The 17124-nt window shown below is 33.8% G+C and overlaps 2 protein-coding genes across 2 annotated transcripts; one reads left to right on the top strand and one right to left on the bottom strand.

Annotated features, from left to right (window-relative positions):
• Positions 1-6444: 6444 nt before the first annotated feature.
• On the bottom strand, positions 6445-6921 carry LY79DRAFT_674855 (uncharacterized protein; the record flags this gene model as incomplete). The annotated part of the gene is made up of 1 exon (XM_060564372.1): positions 6445-6921. The coding sequence occupies one exon, from the start codon at positions 6919-6921 to the stop codon at positions 6445-6447; it is 477 nt and encodes a 158-aa protein (XP_060407443.1).
• A 9160-nt stretch (positions 6922-16081) lies between these two features.
• LY79DRAFT_572398 (uncharacterized protein) lies at positions 16082-16728 on the top strand. The gene has a single exon (XM_060559358.1). It carries the CDS (start codon positions 16238-16240, stop codon positions 16523-16525), a length of 288 nt encoding a protein of 95 aa, XP_060407442.1. The 5' UTR covers positions 16082-16237; the 3' UTR covers positions 16526-16728.
• Positions 16729-17124: the final 396 nt, after the last annotated feature.

The raw sequence follows: 17124 nt of genomic DNA, 5'->3' as shown, positions 1-17124 counted from the left end.
TAGTTAGCTTTATATTACAGTTATCACTAATACAACAGTATTACCTCACTTTGCTGCTCCTATAATAACACTATAAGGGATATCTTAGCTATATTCTTTAAAGAGTTCTAGAGTAATTAAGTAAGACCTTTTATAGCTTTACTAGCTAAATTAAATAATATTATTATAATTAGATTTAAGCCTAACTAGGTAACTTTAACTAAGCCTATATACTAATTATTATTAGTATAACTTTTACTAGCTACTCCTTAATTACCTTTTTTACTACCTTCTTTACTAGTGTTTTTTACTTTACTTTACTATAAATATAATACTTACTATTAATTTACACCTAAGATACTACTTCTTAGCTTTAAGGAGTTTATTAAGGAAGTGCCTTTTATTTTACTACTCTTTATTATACTATATCTAGTCTAGAATAATAGCCTAATACTAATTAATAGGTTACTTATAGGACTATAAGTACCTCTATAGACACCTTAGTAAATTATAGAAGATTATAAAGCCTAAATATTAAAAGCTTTTTAAGAATTTAGACTAGTGCTACCTAATATACTAATAATATACTACTTATTATAGTTAATATTTAGCCTTTAGACTATAAAAGCTTAATTATCTTTATACTACTTACTAAGATCTATAAACTAGCTATAATTAGTAGTTTTTAAGTCTCTTAATTTATTTATCTCTCTAGTTCTTAATAAAAAGGCTAAATAAAAAGAGGCTAAGTAAGAAAAAAGTTTAGTCTTATAAGCTAAGGCTACTAAAAGATATACTAATCTACTTAAATAACGCTCTAAGATTAAGGGTATACTAAATATTATAAAGTACTTATAATTATAATAAGTAAACTAATATAATAACCTAATTAATAAGGTAGCCTATAGTTATAGTAATACCCCTTAGGTACTACTATTAGTACTAAATAAATAAGAGGGATAAGTGTACTATAACACTAGATTAAAATAAGATATAGTAAATAAAGAAGATAAAGTAAGCCTTAAGAGAAAAAAATATATAAAATTAAAAGTCTAACCTTAATTTAGTATTTATTTCCTTAATTACTTTTTACTACTTTTCTTTTTCTTTTTCTTTAGCTTAAGGACTATAAAAAAGAAACTAAGGGATAATTAAAATAAAGTAAAGTAATTAGAGAAATTAATTTAAGCTAATTAAATATAAAGAAGGTATATAAAACAAAGGAGTAGTTAGTCTAATTATAGGAAAAACCTATATAAAAAAGACTAATTAGGTAAATAGAGAACTAATAAACTTTTTTTTTTCTTTTTTAGACTTACCTTTTTAGCTAGATTAAGCTATAAACCTTTCTATTATAAGCTAATTAAGTATAATAATATAAGATAATTAAGAGCTTTACCCTTTAGATTATAACTAGACTTTTTTTAATTAGGCACTCTTTGCTTATAATTAAGGCTTTACTTGTCTCTAATCTAAAGGATTTAATACTCTAATTAAGGTAAGCCTAAGACTAATTAAGGGAGTATCTTATGTTACCTTAGAGGTTATTAGTGTTTTTCTCTAGATTACTATACTACTTAGGTCCCTTTTACTCTATATCTTTCTAATATATTATTATATATAAATTAAGCTAAGTAAAGTTACTATACTTAATTTACTTAGTCTTTTATATAGAAGTAATAAAAGTAGTACTTAGGGTTCTAGTTCTATCTTTTAGTCTACTTATCTATCTATAAGTAAAATATAGTACTTAAGTAATACTTTACCTTTAGGAGGTAGTAGAGGTATACCTAGAACTTACTTATAAATAGTGTACCTTAGTTAAAGATAATCCCCTTAGGTATCTTAAAAGTTATAAATACCTTTATAAACAGTAGATTAGCTAGGCTACTTATAATAAAATATAAGTTTATAGTAATATAGATACTATATTTAGTATACTAATTAACTATAATAAAGATAATATTATAAGGCTTTTTTTAAGTAGTAATATTAATAGTAAAAGCCTTATAATAAAGTCTATTAATATCTTAGTATATAAGTGTTTTAGTGTTAATAGTAAAGTAAGGTAGCTATAAAAGTAATAATACTATAGCTTTATTCTCTAATATACTATATATATATTAATATATTCTTTAATATTTTTCTATAACTTATTTTAGTAGTAGCTTCTTTATAGTAGCTATATTATTTAGCTAATGCCTAGATATCCTATATACTCTATATTATAGTAGTCTTCTAGGATTCTCTTCCTTATACCTTTTTTTTAGGGTATATAGACTTATATTCCTTTATAAAGAAGACCTCTTGCGTTAATATACTAGACTTCTTTACTGCCTTTTTTTCTTATAGGCCTAGCTTAGTTACTTTACTTTTACCTCTTAGACTACTACTTTTTCTTTATAAAAGTGTCCTTTTATTAAAGTTATAGTAATATAGTAATTATTAGCTTTACTTTACTATTTACTATTTTAAAGTTATATTAATTTTTACTTCTCTATAGGATATATAATTTATAACTTATAGCCTTAGTAATAGGCTTAAGTAGTTAGCCTTTTACTTTATTACTACTCTAGTGTAGCTTTTATTATACCCTTTAGTTTATTTCTCTTGTCTAGTTAGGCTAAGGTTAAGTGCTTACCCCTGCTATTTCTTAGCCCTCTATATATATACCTCTCTTATATAGCCTTAGTATTATTACTATAACTTAGAGAGGTTCTTAATTTACCTTTACTTATTATAGTTATACTAATATTAGTTCTACTTTATTATCTAGTAGCTAGTTCTTATTATTTACTATATAGTCTAGCCTCCTTAAGAGTCTATCTATAAGGTTTTATATACCTAGTTTAAACTTAATATTAATATTATATACTACTAAGTTATTAAGCTAGTATAGCTACCTTAGGTTAAAGTATTTCTTTATATTTAAGAATTAAAGGTTAAAGTAATTAGTCTATACTAATATACTTATATAGTAAGTTATAAGTTATAGTAAGTTATATACTTTTTTTTACTTTTTTACTTTTTTTATAAGTTAATTAAGCTATAATATATAAAATTAATTAAAATTACTTATTATTATCTTCTTTATTATTATCTTAAACTACCTTATAGGTTTATATATTATATTTAGTTTTTCTATAATTACTATATTATTATATATATAGTTTACTACTCTCTATATAAGCCTCCTTTTAGGATATTCTTTTACCTCTAGCTTTAAGACCTTCTTTTTCTCTTTATAGTGCCTCTACTTTAGCTATATTAAGTAACCTTCTAAGATATAGTTAGACCTTTTTAGCCCTTTAACGCTTACTTAGTACCTTTATCCTTATATAAAGCTAGTAGTTTTTAGCCTTTATAATAATAAGCCTATAGGCTAACTTACTAATATCTTTAGTTTAAAGGTTAATAACTTTATATATTAGTATTAAAAAGCTACCTTAATAACCTTAGATTCTTTTTTTAAGTAAACTAGTACTTTATATACTCTCTAGTGCTATAGTTAGTGTCTTTAGGTCTTATAAGCCTAAGCTACTTAGATATAAGCTAGTAGGTGTTAGTATATTTAGCTTAAAATCTAGGTAAAAAATAACTACTTTAAGGTTAAAAGGTATAAGGCTAGCCTACCTAAAGCTAGCTTATATATTTCTTTTCCTTATTAAAGTAAAAAATACTACTTTAAAAATAAAAAAGAAGTTAACTTTTATAATATATAAAATCTATATTTATATTATTTTCTTAATTTCTTTACTATATAAGTACTTTAATAAGCTAAAATAACTTATATTAAGAGGCTAAAGCTTATATAATAAATAAGGAAGTATATATAAAGTAATAATATTTTATTTTTTATAGAAACTATTAAATTTAGTTAATTTATAGCTATTATAGCTATTAAGAATTAGAAGTTAATAAGTACTTTTTATATAAGACTTTATATACTAGTTAAAATAATTTAACTAATCTAGGCTAATCTTATTTATTATTTATTTATTTTTACTTAAGTAAATACACTAGTTAGCTAAGAATTAACTATTAGTATACTAGTAAAAAAAGTAATATTTACTTTTTATAATAATATATAAAGGTATTACCTAGCTATTTATATATATACCTTAAATAATAAAAACCTATTCTTAATTACTAGGCTACTTTATATAAGGCCTTCCCTTATAATTAAAGGTTATAATAACCTTTATATATAATAGTATTCTTATTAAGAACCTAGTTTTATTAAAATTATAAATATTATAATCTTATATCTTATACTTTATAATTATATTTTATATAAGTATAAACTAGCCTTATATAATTATAGGATCTTTAGCTAAAGCCCTCTAATAGTTAATTTAATATTAAAATTATATTTTTAATTAAGGTTATTATTATATAAAGTTCTCTACTTATTAAGGTCTAATATATATTATATTATATAAATCTAGGAAGAGATTAGCTATTTTTTATATATCTTCTTGTTATAGAGGAAACCTTTAATTAATTAAGTTAATAACCCTCTTAAGAATTACTTCTTCTTTTACTTTTATTATCTTCTTTAATTTTAGATATATCTTATCTTATATAATATATCTTATATATTAGTTATAGAGAGTTAATTTAAGGACCTTAAAGGTAATAGCTTCTTTTTATATAGATATTTTTAGGTCTTTTTAGATAGCTTAGAGGGCAAAGATAATTTAGCTTTTTTTAGAAGAAGAGTTTATAATTATATATAAAGAAAAGTAAGTGTAAAAGTTAAAGAGGTAGAAAAGTAAAAGATATATATAACTTACTATAATCTATAACTTACTATATAAGTATATTATAACTATTTTTTTACTATAGTTAATATGTTACTATTACTTTTATAAGCTATTAATAATTACTAGTAGCTTTATATTACTAGTACTATAGTATATCTTTACTCTTTATAGCTTATATAATTAAAAGGTAATAGAATACTACTTCTTTTTATACTACTATATAAGTATAGCCTTAATAGTAAATTTAAAGGTATTAGTGTAGATTACTATAGGTAGGTCTATATTAAAATAGTATAGCACTAGTACTTTAGTAAAGGCTATAATAAGTTACTTAAACACTATAACTACTATAAGATTTAGATATAGCTTTTTTTTTAGTTCTCTTTTAGCTTATTAGTTAAAAGTACTACTATTTTTAAGTAGTTTTAGATAAACTACTTATAGAACCTTATAAATCTAAGAAATATTTAAATATCTTTAACGCTATATAGTAGTAGCTACTAAGTAACTACCTTAATATACCTTTACTTTATAGAGATACCCTCTATTAATACTATAAATCCTAAGAACCTAATAGTTATCTTATAAAACTTATATTTTCCTAGATTAAAGTAAAGCCCTTACTACTTTAACCTTATAAAGACACTATATATATAGTGCTTATATGTCAGAGGTCAGCTGGTCTAAGTAAAGAAGTCAACGATAGGGCCACTTAACAGAGGGTAGGTATAGTGTTGTAACAGCATTCAAATCTAACCCCTTAACTATTGCCAGCTAGAAGGGTTTTATCCCTCATGGGCTGACTAATAGGGGCCCACCAGCTCCAACCCTGCCAGGCCCCTGACACGTTCCCCCCCTTATAAGCCATGCCCTCATGGCTTTAAAAATGAAGCTATTCACAGTCCTTATCCCCTAGTTGCTGTTACCTAGTCCCCGTCACCCTCATTAAACCTCCGCCGTATAGTAGGAAGAGTAGTGCCGTTTACAGGACTATCTCCCCAGCTGCCCAGCAGCTCCTCCTCTATATACCCTTCGCCTTGCCTTATGCCTTGCCTTATGCCTTGCCTTATACCTTACCTTGCCTTGCCTTGCCTTGCCTTGCCTTGCCTTGCCTTGCCTTGCCTTGCCTTACCTTGCTTTACCTAGCTACCTAGCAGCTCCTCCTCTATATACCCCTTGCTTTGCCTTATGCCTTGCCTTATGCCTTGCCTTGCCTTGCCTTGCCTTGCCTTGCCTTGCCTTGCCTTGCCTTGCCTTGCCTTGCCTTGCCTTGCCTTGCCTTGCCTTGCCTTGCCTTGCCTTGCTGCCCAAGGTCTAGTATCCAGGGATTCAGTATCCAGGGGTCCAGTATCCAGGGGTCCAGTATCCAGAGGTCCATTATCCAGGCAGAGGTCCATTATCCAGGTCATTTAGAAGCAACACCAGGTACAGCCCTGCTGTATACCCCCCTGGTGGCCCCCTATTGCTGCTAGTAGGGCCCAGCTGGTAAGGCCTCCCTACTTAGACGTCTCTATGTCTCCTTGACACTGACTTCAGCAATAGGGCCAGCATGCCTCGCAACCTAGAGGTAGCCCATTGCAGCAGCCCATCGCAGCCCATCGCGGCAGCCCATCGCAGCCCATCGCGGCAGCCCAGCGGTGGCCCAGCGGCAGCCCATCGCAGCCCATCGCGGCAGCCCATCGCAGCCCATCGCGGCAGCCTAGCGGTGGCCTAGCGGCAGCCCATCGCAGCCTATTGCGGCAGCCCAGCGGTGGCCCAGCGGCAGCCCATCGCAGCCCATCGCGGCAGCCCATCGTAGCCCATCGCGGCAGCCCATCGCAGCCCATCGCGGCAGCCCATCGCAGCCCATCGCGGCAGCCCAGCGGTGGCCCAGCGGCAGCCCATCGCAGCCCATCGCGGCAGCCCAGCGGTGGCCCAGCGGCAGCCCATCGCAGCCCATCGCGGCAGCCCATCGTAGCCCATCGCGGCAGCCCATCGCAGCCCATCGCGGCAGCCCATCGCAGCCCATCGCGGCAGCCCAGCGGTGGCCCAGCGGCAGCCCATCGCAGCCCATCGCGGCAGCCCAGCGGTGGCCCAGCGGCAGCCCATCGCAGCCCATCGCGGCAGCCCAGCGGTGGCCCAGCGGCAGCCCAGCGGCGGCCCAGCAGCAGCCCAGCGGCAGCCCATCGCAGCCCATCGCGGCAGCCCATCGTAGCCCATCGCGGCAGCCCATCGCAGCCCATCGCGGCAGCCCAGCAGCCCATCGCGGCAGCCCATCGCAGCCCATCAAGGCAGCCCAGCGGCAGCCCAGCGGCAGCCCATTAAAGCCTATCGTATCTCATCGCAGTAGCCTATCGCTTAGCCATCTCGTTGCTTCAACGGTCGGAGCCCCTATAGATAGGTTGAGATTTGAACGTGTCAGAGGTCAGCTGGTCCGAGTGAAGAAGTCAACGATAGGGCCACTTAACGGAGGGTAGGTATAGTGTTGTAACAGCATTCAAATCTAACCCCTTAACTATTGCCAGCTAGAAGGGTTTTATCCCTCATAGGCTGACTAATAGGGGCCCACCAGCTCTAACCCTGCCAGGCCCCTGACATTATACTTCTTAGGGTTACTACTATAGATTATAATATTATCTAAATATATAATATATACTATATCTACTAGGCCTACTAAGGCCTTATTAATATATAATTAGAATATTACTAGTATATTAACTAGGCTAAAAGGTATAATATAATACTTAAAGTAGCTATATTAGGTATAAAAGGCTATCTTTTACTTATTACTTATATATATATATATATTTAATAGTATATATTCTTAATATTAAGCTTAGTGTAGATCTATTAGTATAATAGGTAAGCTAGTCTCTTAGATAGAGAATTCTAGCTTAAGAGAATATAAAAGAGTATATCTCTTATATAAAGATATTATCTTATAGAAGCAAGAATATAGGATAACAGGGGTAAAGATAATAAGATATAAGGATATATAAAGTAAAGAGAGTATAATAGTTAGTTTTATTATTGTTTTACTAACTGTTTTACTTGCTTAGAGAGAGAATAAAAGGACCTAGATATAGAAAGAATTCTAGTCCTTATATAGACTTGCCTAGCTTACTAGAATATTCTATACTTACGTAAGCTGCTTATAAATTAACCTAGTAGATACATAAGATAATAACCTTAACTTAATAGTAATAACCTAGATAGTTAGAGAGAAAAGTAGTAAAGCTAATCTTACTCCTCTTTAGAATCTTCTAGTATCTTAACCTAATTATATAATATCCTACTTATATAATTAGTATATATATTAATCTACTAAATTAGTAGATTATATATATATATATATCTTATATATATAATTTCTTATAATAAAGAAAATATAAGATATAGAAGTAAATAGGCACTTAAGAAAGCCCTTACTTTTAATAAGATCTTAGTACTAAATAACTAGTTAAGGATTTTACTTATTAGTAGTAATATACTTATATAGTAAGTTATAGATTATAGTAAGTTATATACTTCTTTTTACTTTTTTACCTTTTTTATAAGTTAATTAAGCTATAATATATAAAATTAATTAAAATTACTTATTATTATCTTCTTTATTACTATCCTAAACTACCTTATAGGTTTATATATTATATCTAGTTTTTCTATAATTACTATATTATTAGGTATATAGTTTATTACTCTCTATATAAGCCTCTATTTAGAATATTTTTTTACCTCTAGCTTTAATACTTTCCTTTTCTCCTTATAGTACCTTTGCCTTTACTAGATTAAGTAATCCTCTAAGATATAGTTAGGCCTTTTTAGCTTTCTAACGCTTACTTAGTACTTTTATCCCTATATAAAGCTAGTAGTTCTTAGCCTTTATAATAGTAAGCCTATAGGCTAACTTACTAATACTTTTAGCTTAAAAGTTAATAACTTTATATATTAGTATTAAAAAGCTACCTTAATAACCTTAGATTCTTTTTTTAAGTAAACTAGTACTTTATATACCCTTTAGTACTATAGTTAGTGTCTTTAGGTCTTATAAGCCTAAGCTACTTAGATATAAGCTAGTAAATATTAGTATATTTAGCTTAAAATCTAAGTAAAAAATAACTACTTTAGGGTTAAAAGGTATAAAGTTAGCCTATATAAAGCTAGCTTATATATTTTTTTTCTTTATTAAAGTAAAAAATACTACTTTAAAAGTAAAACAAAAGTTAACCTTTATAATATATAAAATCTATATTTATATTATTTTTTTAATTTTTTTACTATATAAGTACTTTAATAGGCTAAAATAACCTATATTAAGAGGCTAAAGCTTATATAATAAATAAGGAGGTATATATAAAGTAATAATATTTTATTTTTTATAAAAATTATTAAATTTAGTTAATTTATAGCTATTATAGCTATTAAGGATTAAGAGTTAATAAGTACTCTTTATATAAGACTTTATATACTAGTTAAAATAATTTAACTAATCTAGGCTAATTTTATTTATTATTTATTTATTTTTACTTAAGTAAATATACTAGTTAACTAAAAATTAGCTATTAGTATACTAGTAAAAAAAGTAATATTTACTTTTTATAATAATATATAAAGGTATTACCTAGCTATTTATATATATACCTTAAATAATAAAAACCTATTCTTAATTACTAGGCTACTTTATATAAGGCCTTCTCTTATAGTTAGAGGTTATAATAACCTTTATATATAATAGTATTTTTATTAAGAACCTAGTCTTATTAAAATTATAAATATTATAATTCTATATCTTATACTTTATAATTATATTTTATATAAGTATAAACTAGCCTTATATAATTATAGAATCTTTAGCTAAAGCCCTCTAATAGTTAATTTAATATTAAAATTATATTTTTAATTAAGGTTATTATTATATAAAGTTCTTTACCTATTAAGGTCTAATATATATTATATTATATAAATCTAGGAGGAGATTAACTATTTCTTATATATCTTCTTATTATAAAGGAAACCCTTAATTAATTAAGTTAATAACCTTCTTAAGAATTACCTTTTCTTTTACTTTTATTATCTTCTTTAATTTTAGATATATTTTATCTTATATAATATATCCTATGCATTAGTTATAGAAAGTTAATTTAGGGACCTTAAAGGTAATAGCTACTTTTTATATAAATATTTTTAGGTCTTTTTAGATAGCTTAGAGGGCAAGGATAATTTAGCTTTCTTTAGAAGAAGAGTTTATAGTTATATATAGAGAAAAGTAAATATAAAGGTTAAAGAGGTAAAAAAGCAGAGGATATATATAACTTACTATAATCTATAACTTACTATATAAGTACATTAGTAGTATTTAGTCCTTTTATATTACCTTATTAAGTGTATAGTAGTTAATATAAAGTTATAGCTTCTCCCTTTTCTTTAAGATAAAAAGGATAAGTACCTCTCTTAAGCTTATAGATAGCTAAATCTAGCCCTAAGCCTTAGCCTTCTTAAGATATTTATAAAGTACTTTAAGCTCTCTTTTTAATAGTGTATAGATAGGTCCCTATAGTACTTTAGTACTTTTTTTAAGGTTAATATAGTGCTTATATATAGAGTGTTCTAGTAGACTAAGTGCTTTATCTTCTAAGAAAAGCTCCTTAAAGTCTATATACTTAGCTATTTACTTATACTACTTTAACTTATTACTTTCTTCCTATATAGGCACTATAGAGGTAATATATAGTATTAGTACTATTACTATAGCTTATAATATATAGAATTTCTTTTTTAATATAATAAGGCTAATATTTTACTTATAATAAGAGTATTACTAGTACTTTACTTACTAGTTAACTACTAGATTTACCTTTTATAACTACTTAATACCTAAGATAAGTGTTAATTACTATAGATCTACTATAATAAAGTAGTATAGTTAATACTTTACTAGTTTTATACTATTAGTAGCCTTAATATAAAGGTAGTATACTTTTATTATTAAGAGAGGCTTATTATCTATATTAACTAAAGGTATAAATAAGTATAACTATAGTAAATAGTTAGTATTAAGTATACTTAGGCTTACTATATTAGCTTTTAATCCTAAGTTAATAAGTGCCTTTATTACTACCTATATAGTGCTCTTTTATATTATAAGTAAGATCTTAATATAGTGTCCTTATTACTAGCTTTCCTTTGTTACTACTACTAGTATACTATTTATATTATTTACTTCTTTATAGTAATTATACTATATATACTTTTTTTTTTATATTTTTTATACTTTACCTTTAGGTATTTATTTATATAATAGCCTTATACTCTATAGGTATAGTATATACCTTATAGCTTTTTTACTTATAAATAGTTCTTTATAATATACTTTAACTTATTATAGTTATAGTATACCTTACTACTTATCTACTTACTTATATTATTAACACTAGGTATATTAATAAGGTTAATTCTCTAGTACTACTTTAGTATTACTTAAGTAAAGTAAGTATTATACTAGTTATATTATAGGTAATATTAAAGGTTAATAGCTTACTTTATATACTTTACTAGTAAAACTAACTTTATATATATCTTTAGGAGTACTAGCTATAAGCTAATAGCTTATTAAGTGCTTAGTTATAGCTTAGTTAAAAGAGAAAAAATATACTACTCCTCTAGGATAGTATAAAGTAGCTTTATCTCTAGTGCTTTATATTCTATAAGGAACTAGTTAAGGCTTTAGTTAGGTCTTTAGTAAAGGTAGTCTAGCTATAAGGTTACTATAACTATATAGCTACCTAGGTCTAAAATCTAGTTATATAAGAAGTCTTTAAAAGCTCCTTATGTTTTAATTACTTACTTTATTAAGTTATAGCCTTCTTTAGTTAAATACCTTATTTATACTCTCTTTATATAGCCTTAAAGGTAGCTTATTATAAACACTATCTTATTATAGTTATTATAAATCTACTTTAACTATAGTATAAAGTATATATAGTAGTTAAATAAAAAAACCTAGAGGTCTTTATATAATTTTTTATTATATAATAGTATAAAGAAAAACAAAGGTTAATATAGGTATAAACTATTATTTAGTTTAGTACTTAGGAAAATTACTAGGCTATCTTAAACCTTACTTTAGCCTTAGAGTAGTAGCCTACTATTTATATTTATTATATAAGTAGCTCTAGTGTTAAAAGTATAACTACTACTTTAAAGCTATAAGAGTTCTTTATACTAGTAGTAAATTTAGGTCTCCTTATAGGTAACCTTAAGCTTTTCCTTTAGTTATTACTCTTCTTTTACTAATATAGTAAGTCTATAGGACAAGCTATAGCTCCTTAAAGTACTTTTTTTTATAAGTAAAAAAGGTAAAAAGTAACTAGTTAAGTTAGTTATAGCTTAAGTACTACTACTACTATACTTAAGTATAGCTACCTCTTAGGTTATATAATAAGTATTTATAGGTATATTACTTACTAGGCTAGTTATCTAAGTAAAGCTTTTAGACTATTAAGTATTAATAAGTAACTAAGGTAATATATAAACACACTATAAATATAAGGGTAAGTATATAATATTACTAAAGCTAAAAGTTACTTCTTTTTATCTTTTGCCTTTTTTTCCCTAGGTATTCTTAGGGTGTATATACTTACTTTACTCTTGTGTACCCTCTAAGTATATACCCTCTAAGTATATAACTACGTTGTATACTCTATGTGCTTATATTGTATACCCTGCTAGTCTAGTGTTATATAATGCTTAGCTTACGCTTAGCCCTATTCCTTTGTCCTGCCTATCTGTCTCTAACAGTTATTTACTATAGAGAAGCTAACTATTAGTATTCTAATTAGCTAGTCTATAGAATTATAAAAGTATATACCTTACTTACTTAAGGGTAATAAGGCCTTTTAATATAAGGGCTAATAAGGCAGCTACCTTAGTAAATAATAACTAGCCTTAAGCTAAAGTCCTAATGTACTAGTTATTAAGGGATAAGTAAAGCTAAGGTATAACTTTAGGAGATAAGATATTAATATTAGTTATAGTTAGAGTATAAAAAACAGTACTAGAATTATGCTTATAGTTTAGTAATAATAGAGGAGAAAGGCATAATAATAAAGGTAATAATATATAGTAGATAAAGCTATAGCCTAGTAGGTTAATATAATATAATATCTAGTGTAAAGGCCTTACAAAGAGACACTTATAGGGGTATAATTAAATAATTAAGGTAATTAAAAGAGATTTAAAGTTATTATTGCTAATATCTATTAGTGTTTATAGAGGTGATGGTGCTATTGCACACATCATGTCTGTAACAGCTGCTGGTGAGGCAGGTGCTGTTTTTCTCTAGACAAGAGCAGCCAAAAGAAATCATGGGGAATAAATGACATGCATGTGCATGGACCCCCTGCAAGATACGTACCTGTGTGTTAGATAAGATATCCGTCTATCCTCCTTCTACATCACCTGGTATGCTCCTTCCGCCTCTAAATCTACATCACATCGTTTTGTTCCTTCTGCCAGCCGCTGCCATCTCGTCTCCTCAAGATGTTTCTCCCGTTGTGGTGGCCACTGTGGGTCAGTGCATCGTATCGCACGATAATGGTGATGGTGGATCAAGTGAAGTCTTATCGTGTTATGTGTAGGTCATCACAGCGGCGATAAGAGAGCGCACCGCCTAAGTGCATGCCCCAAAGTGCTAGACACCACGGGCCGAGGTACCTATGCAGTAAGTACTACCTAGGTCGAACCAAAATTCTTGCTGCGGCAGAGGAAAAAAACCAATCAATAGCTAATACTGCCGCAGGTTGAGTTGATAGGCGCGCCACAATACAAAAGGGCGAAACTGTGAGGGGCATCCGTATTGCTGTACTAAGACTTTGGACTTGGTACTCTGGTGCTGTGTTCCTGTCACCATTTCTCAGTTCATCGCCATCCATCACTTTCGAACCAATGCTGACAGATAGTAAAGCATTGCTAAACGTTGATTACGAAATACATCAACCGTGACGGGTACGGCGAAAAACTCGCACGCCCGCCCCAGGACCGGACATGGTGGAGTTTGGAGGGGCTGGCGCTGCGGCATCATAGGAACCGGACCTGGAGAGCAGGCTTACTTCGAGTCTCAAGTAAATCTGGTTTTGGCTTGTTTATGTAGACAAAGGAGGGGATGTGGGGGTGACATGGTGAGGGCGCGGCCTTGGATCAACGTCGAGCGTCGAGAATGCAACATTCCGGCTGTTCTGGTCGCGTCCGCCTGGAAGGTATGTGGCTGGGTGGGTAGAAGAGTCAAGGAAGGAGCCAAACCCGATCCGTATTCTCTGCACGACCGGACCTTCCTTGCAGAAGGGAACCAGGCTCATTTCGTGCCGTGGAGGATGCCAAGGGGGTCAACTTCACTCCGGACATGACTGGTAGCTTCGTTCCCAACCAGCACCGAATTCGCCGCGAACATGGAGAATAGAGTGCCGACACTGCGGCTCGTCGAACATTTCATTGGCCATTGGCGGGAAAGTCTTCGCTAGCACCCCCCTCAAAGGTACCTAAGCAAGCAGCTTGTTTGGCCACGCCCCGAGACAAACACCAGAACCTGACTGACGCGTCCTTTTTTCATCTCTAGCTAAATGCTGAAGCCACACTGGCTGTTGCTGTCACCGACCTCCATTACACTCCTCCCTCCGATCGACGTTGGCCACCGGACGACCCCGTCCAAGACAGTCCGCGGGACTAAGTCGCTTTACACCTGCCGCGTCGCGCAGCCTACCCGTGACAGCACCGGGCCGGGTGAGAAGCACGGCTAGCAGATGAAAAAGAACATGCGCGAGGGGGTCGCCAATATAGAACAGGGCTTCTGGATAACCAACTAAACGAGCGGAGGGTTGGACTTTTAAGTAGGATCTCCAACACCATCATCTGCCACAGCCACATCGCCACAGCGCCTTGTATCCCACTTGTCGATGGGCTGATTGGCAACGATGCTGCAACAGCGTGAAGAACGGTACTATCTACCTTACTGACGCGGCGGCTGCAGCCACTGGAGGATGGAATGAACGAAGGGCCGTGATTTTTGCGTTACATGGGCAAGGAAAGGGAAGAGGAAAAGACGATGGTGGCCTAGATGACGCAGCAGCAGCAGCATGAAGATGGGTTATTTGCCAAAGACGCTACTGCTGCTGCTGCTGCTGCTGCTGCTGCTGCTGCTGACCTCTCTTGGATATACTTACAGTAACAATGCCATTAATCCCTTCCCCTCTGTCTCTAACTTCGTCTTTCCTGACCCTTGCGACGTCGCAGTCTACCCCGACGTCGGCCTGGCTAAAGGCGAAGCCCAGAAGAAGAACCCTAGCCGGATCCGAAGCTCTGTCCGAGTAGCCCGGGAATGAGATGCGCACACTCGACCAAGCATAGGCCGTCGCATTCATTCGCTACCGACACACCGGGAGAGTACTCGCATATGTCGCCGGCCCCATGCCTCAGCCAAAATTTGGCTATTTCGTACTCGCCTAACCCTTTCGACGTGATTCCGATAGGTACTTGGGTAGAGCAGGCGGTGTATTCTTTGCAGGCAAAACCAACCATAGCACCGCAATGCCTACTACAGCTGCCGCTCCTGCTTGCCCAGGAGAGAGCATATCTCTTCACACCTTCATCCTTACCACCCCCGACAGAAAGCTCACATTCTAAGCCTCGTTGTTGGTGGATTCAACAAAGTAGCATTAGCAGCTCGGAAGACCATCAACGCCGTCGCCCCCCATCTCCCGGAGCTCGTCCCCTAGCTCTTTTCATTCTGAGTACAACAAGCCCGTCGTCTGGTAAATTACCTGCTGAACGCGCAGCTCCTCCTCGCAGTAAGACGCCAAGATCCAGGGCCCTAACGAGAAGGCCACTTACTTCAAGCCTATGATGGACAGCAGCCTGCTCGAGGTGCTCGACGAGAGTAAATAAAAAGCTTCCGGAGGCTGCTGCGCCTGCCTTCACCAACCTGGGACAAAGTTTAGGCAAGGTCCTCGAGTCCTGCTGCATACAAATCCAGCAACAGCTTGCCAACCAGCTCCCTAGCAACAAAACCGCCGCAAATCTATCCCAGCTACACCACGAGTTTAAACTTGACTGAATAAATCGACGCTCCAGTGCAAGTAACAAGGACAAAAGACGACAAAAGACGCCTAAAGGACGCTAATGTAGCCCGTACGCGACCCTACCCCCATTATCCATCAGTTCTTCAAACTCCGCCGCCTTCTTCATTATTTTTATGCTGACCTTCTTTTCTAGTCTCTGCCACCTTTAAGGTACCTCACGGCTATCGCTAGAAGATATATGGCAGCACCATTTCAAGAAAACGACACCGAAACTGATACCAAAGTCGACGACTGTCCCAAGTTTTCTGGGAAATAATCTCTCCCCTACGTCCCGACACCTCCATCGAACTCAGCCGGAAGGGTATCCGTGCCTCTTAGTGGCGGGCTGTTCGTGATTCAGGCACAGCCACAGGCCCAGGACGACTGGCGATCGAGGCCCAGCCAATGGTACTTGGCAAGGCGGCAGCAGCAAGAAGCTCCCCCACGCTATTCAGGCCACTCAATTCTCTACCCATCAGCCTTATGAAAGGGATTAACAACCCCAAGAACTCCAAGCCTGAGGATGAGCCCCTAACCATTCCAGTCACTGAGGCCCAGAAGCCTGGGGACTGGAATGAGGAGATTGCAACTGGGTCGTTCATATCAACTCTATACTCGAACACGCCAAGGCCTCTAGCTGTGGTCCCTAAACAAAGTCTACAAAGAAGAGCTCCACATACAAGCTCAACCTGATTGAGATGCGATCCGAGCTAGGACGACTTGATGCTAGCGAACACTGCTTGAAAAGAAAACGTTGTGGTTGAAATCGATGTTATGGCTGGGCAAGTTTCTGTTTCTTAAGATATAAGAGAAAGCTGATGATGCTTTTGGAGACGGCTGGCATGTGTATGTCGTTCCTTTTGGGGCAACAAGAAGCTGTAGATACGTAGTTCGCATATTGTGGCAGATACGATAGACACCGGCAACAGGAAGTCTGAGCTTCTGACAGCAGCAAAACCGCTAGCTCTCTGGACATTAGTGTGGCGAGGTGGATGGTGTGCTCCGAGGCCCGCAGAGAAGAGACTTCCTAGGCTCACTATCAAATGGTTGGCATGAATCAGGGACTCGGCTAGTCTAGACGATGGAGGTTTTGCTTGATGTTGAGAGCTGGCTGGCATGGAGGAGGAGGACGTGGATATTGAGGAGGAAGTCTTGGAAGACTTGGAAGACTTGGTGACGTTAAACCTGACTTGCCTAGATTATGACGTCTCTGACTGCCATATACTTCTCTGTCAGCCAACCTTCTCTTAGCATGTAATATCTTTTAGTAGATTCTTGACTTGTTTCGTTGG

This window comes from Colletotrichum navitas, assembly GCF_030913465.1.
Source record: "Colletotrichum navitas strain CBS 125086 chromosome Unknown LY79scaffold_151, whole genome shotgun sequence".
NCBI lineage: Eukaryota > Fungi > Ascomycota > Sordariomycetes > Glomerellales > Glomerellaceae > Colletotrichum > Colletotrichum navitas.
The sequence above is the reverse complement of the archived record's forward strand: the minus strand, read 5'-3'. Positions and strand labels throughout refer to the sequence as shown.

Coding starts and splice junctions, on each gene's coding strand:
- LY79DRAFT_572398 (XM_060559358.1), top strand. CDS start 16,238: ATGGTACTTGGCAAGGCGGCAGCAGCAAGAAGCTCCCCCACGCTATTC.